Below are 7,566 nucleotides of genomic sequence, written 5' to 3' on the forward strand. Positions count from 1 at the left end.
AAAATCCTTATTTTCTTTATAGATTACAAGGGAAAAGACGGACACTCACGTGCTTGTCTTTCCGCTCTTTTTATTACGTTAACGTTTGAAAAACATAAACGGTGTTTTTTTATGAAATTTTGACATTGATTAAAAATAAAAATATAAATGGTTGTTGTTTTGAAGTTATAACAATTCGAACTAACCACGATTATCTATTTCAATGACATTAACATTATAAATTGGCTCATCTTATGCTTGGAAGGACTTTATGTGTTGATAAGATATTCCATTTTAATCTCTTCAAAAAAATATTATAAAAAATATATAATTTAAATTCTTAATTTTTTTTAATGACATCAAGAACAATATTAACGGTTCTTAATGAGTGCACCGGAATATTCGTTAACATTTCCATGTATTTTCTTTAAAAAAAAAAAAAAAACATTTCCCTGTATTTATTGGTGTGGAAAAATAAAATATAGTTTGTTAAGAGGCACGTGCATTGATTCATCTCTTTAAACCATTGCGTTCTCGACACACGTGCATGTGGTAACCACACGTCTTCGAAGCTCCTCTCTTGTATCGGTACTCTCTCTCTCTCTCTCTCTCTCTCTCTACGCTTTCGATTTTCAATTTTCGAATTCCAATTCTCATTAGCGTGATTTTATTTTACCAATTCAATCGTATTTGTTTTCTATTCAATGAACAAAATCAATGCATTTTTCGTTAGCTTTTTGTATATTGATACATTCATGCTTCAGAATTTCTTGTTTTTCTCATATTTTCAGTTATTATCGGTAGAAACTGGATTACTCATTATTCATTAAATCATAATTATCTATTATAGTTTCCGTGTATGTGTTGTTGTATTTGTAGCTCTAGGACTAGAAGCTTCCAATCCTTCATTGTTGTGAAACTAGATGAAATCAAATTTTCCAACGTAAATATTTTTAAATAACTTCATTTTTTTATTTTTCTTAAGTTCCTTTGATTAGTCAGAATTGTTCTTTTTCTTTAAGCTTGAAGCTACTTGTGTTCTACGGTGACAAAATTTGATTTTTGGTGAATTGATTCCGGCTAAAAGTTAGTTCAAGGTTAATTGATGTAAAAGTGAGTTTAAGGATGATAATTTTGAGTGTAAATATCAATTCTACAATAAAAAGCTACAATTTGTAGCTTCAAGTTAGAATCAATTTTGACGCCAAAATAAATTCTACTAGAGAGCAACCAAACATGTCAAAGTCAATTTGCTTTGGTTCCTCCAAAAGTGGAATCGAACATGTGGACAACTTTTTTGTAATTTGTTTAATTTAGAAGATAGTGATTGAGACATTATGTTTTTGTTCAATTTGACAAATTACACATGTAATTGGTGCAATTTTTTTGTTCAATTTGAGAGAATGGACACATTATGTTTTATACTATAGTCTACTCAATCTCTTCCTTTTGAAGTTTTTACTACCTATGTAGTAGCTTTGTTGATGCTAAATATGTTGCTTTTCAATTTCATTCAATTTTAGGTTCCTTATTTATCTTAATCTTATATTTCATTGTATATTATTGTTTAACGTAATGTTGGTTCCTTGCGAAAGAGTGTAGTTGATATGGTATCTAATGTGATTGGTTTCATGTGATTTGTAGATTTTTTTCATTGTTGCTAGAAGAAGTTGTTTCAAAAAAAGGAGGAAATGGATTTCTTTTTTAAGGGAATGAATGGAGATGGATCTGATTGCCCCTTTGATATGAGAGACATCCAAAGGTGCCCGTTTTTGAGAAATATCGATGAACCTACAAACTTCTCTTTTGCTTCAACAAAATTCTCCATTCCTGTAAGTTAATTCATCTTTGTTCCCTTTTCACCTGTCTTCTATCCTGCTAGTTCAAGTTCGAGCTAATTTACTTCATTCTTGTTGCTCAGGTGCATGGAGCCAAGGGTCCTATATTTGAAGATGGTCCTAGTTTTGATATGGCTTTTAAGCTATTTCATGGGAAAGATGGCATTGTTCCTCTTTCTGAGAGATCTGACTTTCATAATGGTAACAAGGAAGCTGATTCGATGCCTGTTTTTAACCCTTTGGCTGGAAGAGCTGCTTCCATTAGTCTATCATCCTTTGGATTAGGTGGCCCATTTAATTTTGGGGATTTTTCTGAGAAATGGAAGAAACAGAAGAATTCTGAATCATCAAACAAAAAGGAATATTCGTCTCAGGTAAAATCAGTTTCTTGATGCCAGCTTTTCCATTTTTTTGATATTAACACATGCTTAGGAGTTTGTTTAGCAAAAGGGAAATCCATTGTGAAATTTAACGCCTCTGCATGCAATTAGTTCCTGGTAGGATACATGTAATGTGGTTATGAACCTAATATATTCTAGTCGTCTTCATTTTGATTTACACCCAAAGTCCCAAACAATTAGCAATAATTTTGCTGTCACTGTTGTGGATCACAGGGCAGGTTTGAATATACTTAACGTTTTTTCTTTTCTGCTGCCTATTAATTATTTAAACCTTTGAAACATATTTAGTTTCATTCAATATGCTCAGTGTATGTTAGGTCATTTGGTTCCACGTTTGTAGGAGAGGCAAAATTGATACCGGAGGTGTGGAATTGATTTGACATGTTTGGATTTTCTCGAGTAGAATTAATTATGCCTCCAAAATCGAGTGCATGTTTGGTATCACGGTGGGTTTGCTAGAATCTTGGTTGAGCCACTGTGATACAAATAAACACTGATTCTAAATTGAAGTAAGAGCTATTTCCTCTAATATTAGCCTAAATTTCTTCTTCAATTCACTTTTATTGAACGTATGTAGACACAAATCATTTTACGTTCAACTCACTTTCATTCAAAATCAATTGTCATTGCAGAACCAAACATATGTTTTATTTCTTGCTACCTATTTATTATTTTGAACATTTGAAACTTGACATATATTGATTTTTCTTTCTTTTGTCTATCATGCTTCAATTCCAGGAAGGAGAAATGTCAAAGCACGAAGCACTTGGAAACGAATGGTTGGAAAATGGTAACTGCCCAATTGCCAAGTCTTATAGAGCCGCAAGCCGTGTTGTCCCCCTTGTTGCAACAGCTTTGAAGCCACCAACTGCCATGAAATTTAAATGCCCAGCAGCAGTTGTTGCTGCCAGGGCCGCCCTTGCTCGTACAGCCTTTGTTAAAAACTTGCGACCTCAGCCTCTTCCTGCTAAGATGCTTGCTATTGCTGCGTTAGGCATGGCTCTTAACGTGCCTTTGGGTATGTGGAAGGAGCATACCAAGAAGTTCTCATTGTCTTGGTTTGCAGCTGTGCATGCTGCCGTTCCCTTTATAGCCATGCTTCGGAAGTCTGTACGGATGCCTAAATCAGCAATGGCTCTGACCATCGCAGCTTCTATCCTCGGACAGGTTATTGGCTCTAGAGCTGAGCGTATCCGGATGAAAGCAATAGCTGAGATGGGAAAAGTGACGACACTAACAGAAACCACAAGCAGTGTCACAACGTATGATACCAGGCAGCTTGATGACTTCAGGACCCGTCGCTGTGGTGCAGAAGGAATGGTTCTCAACTCAATCCCCATAAAAGATGCCGGTACGAGTTCAACTGCCAATACATGTTATTGACCTATAAAATCAATTCAAGTTTGATTTTTAGTAATATTGATGATCTGAAATGATAGGAAAATGGATTACTAAAAAAATAAAAAGTTTATGTACTGTCTATGTAATACAAAGAAATCAAGACATGCAGATACTTTGCATCCAGAGTATACTATACTATACACACAATTAATAACTGAATTCTGATAAAATTTCCATTGTCTTAAGAACAATCAGTAAGTATATTTTCTGGTTCATGTGTCTTTTTTTTTTTTATTTTTTATTTTTTTTTTTTATTTTATAAATAGAAAAGGGGGTGGTAAAAGAAGCTCTCTATTTTTCGTAGCCTATGCATTGAAGTGGATCAAAGCCCAAATGTGTAACATCCATGCAATAAATGACGTTTATGCAAAAACAAAACAAAATTAAATTCCTATCACTTTCACCGAACAAGGAATTGTAATTAGAATTATGCTCTTTACCCAAATGATTTCGCTCATTTCCAAAATAAATGACCAAAATACCCCTACGCATGTTAACTTACGCTAGTGCAAATGACAACGTAAGTTAACACACGTTGCGTGAGTTAACATGCGCTAGTGTTAATTTCAGCATGACTTAACTCACGCTATTGTATTTTTTCAATTATGTTCAACCTGCTCTCAAGTCTCACCTTTTGGTTCTCTCTTTTCCTTCTGTCTATCTTTTAACAGTCATCATCTTTCAGGCAACAAATAATAAAGGGAGAAAAATATTATACGAATAAAGTTCGGAACTCGACTCGGTAATTAGTTCGTTGAACTTGGTTCAGAACCAAACGAGCCGAACTTGAGCTAAAGATTAAGTTCGTTAACTAAATGAGTTGAACTTGAGTTATATATAGTTCGACTCGTTTGGTTTACGAACTGACTCGATTATATATATATATATATATATATATATATATATATATATAGACACACACACACACAAAGCTAGGTAATAGTATTTAACTAATAGTAAAATATAATAGAAGCAATATAAAACAACAATTGTAACAGAGTGGACCTGGATAGTTTTTAGCAATGGAAATATGTTGCTTGTAGTGCCATGGTGTTTTAGCAAAGTTGCACTACTTTGTTTTTGTCCCACATCGAAAGTATTTGAGATAGATACAACGATACTTGTCTATAAAAGAAGCGGCTTTGCTACTCTTTGATATGAAGGTGGGCAATCTATTATTTCACGGATGGGGAATGGCTGAGTCCTCTTTGCTTTAGTTTTTTTTTATCTTTATAATTTTTTTAAAAATATTAATAGGTTTAAAATATGCATTTTTAAATAAAAAAATAAATTTTAAAATTATGTGATTCGAGTAAATGAACCTAACGAGCCGAACCGAGTTGCTCGTGAACTTTAAACGAACCGAGCTCGAGCCCAAAAAAAGGTTCGTTTTGAACTCGAGTCGAGTTTCGAGCCGAACCTATTCTTATCGAATCGAGCCGAGTTCAGACAAGTTCGACTCGACTCGACTCATTTCCAGCCCTATCCACTTCTTTTCAAATTATTTTGAAGCTTCATTTTCTTCCCATTTTAAAACCTATGGGTATTTTAGATTCTTCTTTCTGGGTTCATGTTTGCTGGTAGCAAGTAGGATAAAAAAATTAACATAAAAAATAAATCAGATTTATTGAAAAATTGATTTTGAAGTGAACCGAATCTGGTGGTGAATTTGTTGAACACAGTCCTTAGCAAAGATGATGAACAAAGAGGTGTATATGAAGAGGGAATAGAATGGTCCAGAGTGTATGCAGCATGGACTGAATCTTTGTTACTTTGGTCTTCAAAATCAGCAAGACTTAAGTCACGCAACGTGAGCTAACTCACGTAGCGTGAGTTAACTCACGCAGGAGCATTAAAGAGCATAATTATCTTCATGAATAGCAGCGGCTATAGCGGAGATAGGATATAAATGCCCCTTTCAATTTCATGTTTTCCCATTTCATAATGTTCCTAACCAACACCCTCACATCTAATACTGTCCCATTGAAAGCTCGGTTTTGTCGTACCTCTGAATCTGGTACCTATTTCTGAACTAGATAATCTGAATAATATTTTGATACAAATAATAAATATCTCATCTATCATATGATATTTAAAATATCATTTGTCAAAATTAAAAGACTAGGGAATTCAATTCTTACCAAGGTGCCTTGAATAAAGTCAGCTTTGTAAAGCTGATTTCTCACCATAATTTAAAAAGTAAAAATTATTTGGAAAATCGACATTGAAATGACGACTTTCTCATAATAAAAAAAGGTAGATCCATGGAAAATTAGGATAGGGTGCATGGTGGTGTTTAACTTTCTAATGTTAAATGTTCAGATATTTTTTTAATTATAACATATAACTTTATTATATATAGGAGTCAAAAGAAAAAAGAATTGCAAAACATGAAAAAACGATTAGAAAAAGACTCCAATAATGTTCATGAGAGTTACGTAGACATTGAATAAATTGTAGTGTGCTGATAACGTAGGTAGACGTGGTTTTCATGTTCAAGTACACATGAAATGAATAAATTATGATAGGAACATGTCCCCAATCAAAGATCCCACTTCTTCACAACAAATACTATTAACATATTTGATTGTATATATTATACGAATGTAGGCTTGTATGGATATCATTATTGTAACATTGAGGATGTGCTTTTTGTAGAGTATTGGTGGTCCAGCCAAACATGTCTTTAATACGTGGTTTCCGATATGGTTCGTTATGCCATCATGAGTGGAAGAGACGTTATTCATAGGTTCTTAACATAACATATTATGGCTGCAAAAAATCTTTAAATATCTTGTTGAAAAAAAAAATTGAGCTCGAAAGTCATAACGATTTAGTTGTGCATGTTAAACTATATCGTTCACTATGGTAAAAATAACTTCTTCTTTTTTTTTTGAAGGAACTATGGTAAAAATAACTTAGTAACTAATTGCAATTGGGCATATATAGTTGAGGGAAAAAAAATGGTAAGTAACTAGTTGGTTATTTGTTTGGTTAATCCAATTTTCCAAATTCGGATTCATCTCATTTTCTCATGCTATCGTTGTCAAATGGGTGGATATAACGTTTGCATGCACATGCACTAATGTTCATACCGTGTTTTTTTTTCTTCAAATAAAAACAAAGGGAAAAAGTTAAGAATTTGGACTGAAATGAAATGAAGTTGTGACATCAATCTCTAACAAAAAAGGTTACATCCATACACGTTCCTAGGGTCCCATAACATGTTACATCTCTCTCACTCTCCCACTCTCTCTCCATAATTAGCTTAACCCATGTGACAATATTTAATTTAGCTATGTTAATTCCTTTAAGTTTTAATTCTTTAGTGGAACTTTTTTTTTATAAGCATTCTTTAGTATAACTGTTTGACATACTAGCAAAATTGTCGGTTGTGTTTAGTTTTTTTATTAATCATTCCATTAAAAAGATGAAATTAAATTATACTAATATTTTCCCCACTCTATGTCTTGTCATACTTATTTTTTAATAAATATACATGAATTGATTGAGTTTTTTTTTTTTTTTTTTGAGGGAGGATTGAATTTTAGTTGGTTCCAACATATTTACCAAACACCGCCTCTTTTTTAGGTAGAAAGTTTAAAAAGTAGAGCAGATGTACAGAAGAAATACAAAATAGATGCAACAGATAAAGATTTGTCTCAATTTCAGTAAATCAAGATCTATGTATTTTAATCATGCAAATTAAAATATTTTGTCACGTCCTATTCATTCTACCGACTCTTTTAGAGTATATATCCGACATATATATCTTTCCGTATTTTATAAATTAGTTACTGAAATAATGGATAAAATCATTCCATTACAATCATTTTTAAATGCAAGAAAATGTTAGAATTTCACAATAATCAAGACGAAATTCTACCAACAAACAACGAAAACAAAATTAAGACACATACTTATAGACGGTAAGACGGAATCATGTG

At 32.9% G+C, this 7,566-nt stretch overlaps 1 protein-coding gene across 4 annotated transcripts; it reads left to right on the forward strand.

The window, feature by feature from the left end:
* The first annotated feature begins 469 nt into the window (after positions 1–469).
* LOC11407099 (uncharacterized) lies at positions 470–3,810 on the forward strand. 4 transcript variants are annotated; one of them, XM_039834572.1, is made up of 4 exons: positions 470–561; positions 1,624–1,811; positions 1,901–2,191; positions 2,957–3,810. In XM_039834572.1, the coding sequence occupies exons 2-4, from the start codon at positions 1,671–1,673 to the stop codon at positions 3,599–3,601; spliced, it is 1,077 nt and encodes a 358-aa protein (XP_039690506.1). In that variant the 5' UTR covers positions 470–561; positions 1,624–1,670; the 3' UTR covers positions 3,602–3,810. The 4 variants fall into 4 exon arrangements, with proteins under 4 accessions (XP_039690506.1, XP_003612610.1, XP_039690507.1 ...); XM_003612562.4 differs by having other exon boundaries at positions 480–567; XM_039834573.1 differs by having other exon boundaries at positions 513–531.
* Positions 3,811–7,566: the final 3,756 nt, after the last annotated feature.

Source organism: Medicago truncatula, chromosome 5 (assembly GCF_003473485.1).
Source record: "Medicago truncatula cultivar Jemalong A17 chromosome 5, MtrunA17r5.0-ANR, whole genome shotgun sequence".
Taxonomy (NCBI): domain Eukaryota; kingdom Viridiplantae; phylum Streptophyta; class Magnoliopsida; order Fabales; family Fabaceae; genus Medicago; species Medicago truncatula.

Excerpts from the sequence above, each read along its gene's own strand:
- LOC11407099 (XM_039834572.1), top strand. The coding sequence starts at position 1,671 with ATGGATTTCTTTTTTAAGGGAATGAATGGAGATGGATCTGATTGCCCC. Across the intron at positions 1,812-1,900 it reads CAACAAAATTCTCCATTCCT|GTGCATGGAGCCAAGGGTCC; the intron begins GTAAGTTAATTC and ends CTTGTTGCTCAG. Across the intron at positions 2,192-2,956 it reads AAAAGGAATATTCGTCTCAG|GAAGGAGAAATGTCAAAGCA; the intron begins GTAAAATCAGTT and ends CTTCAATTCCAG.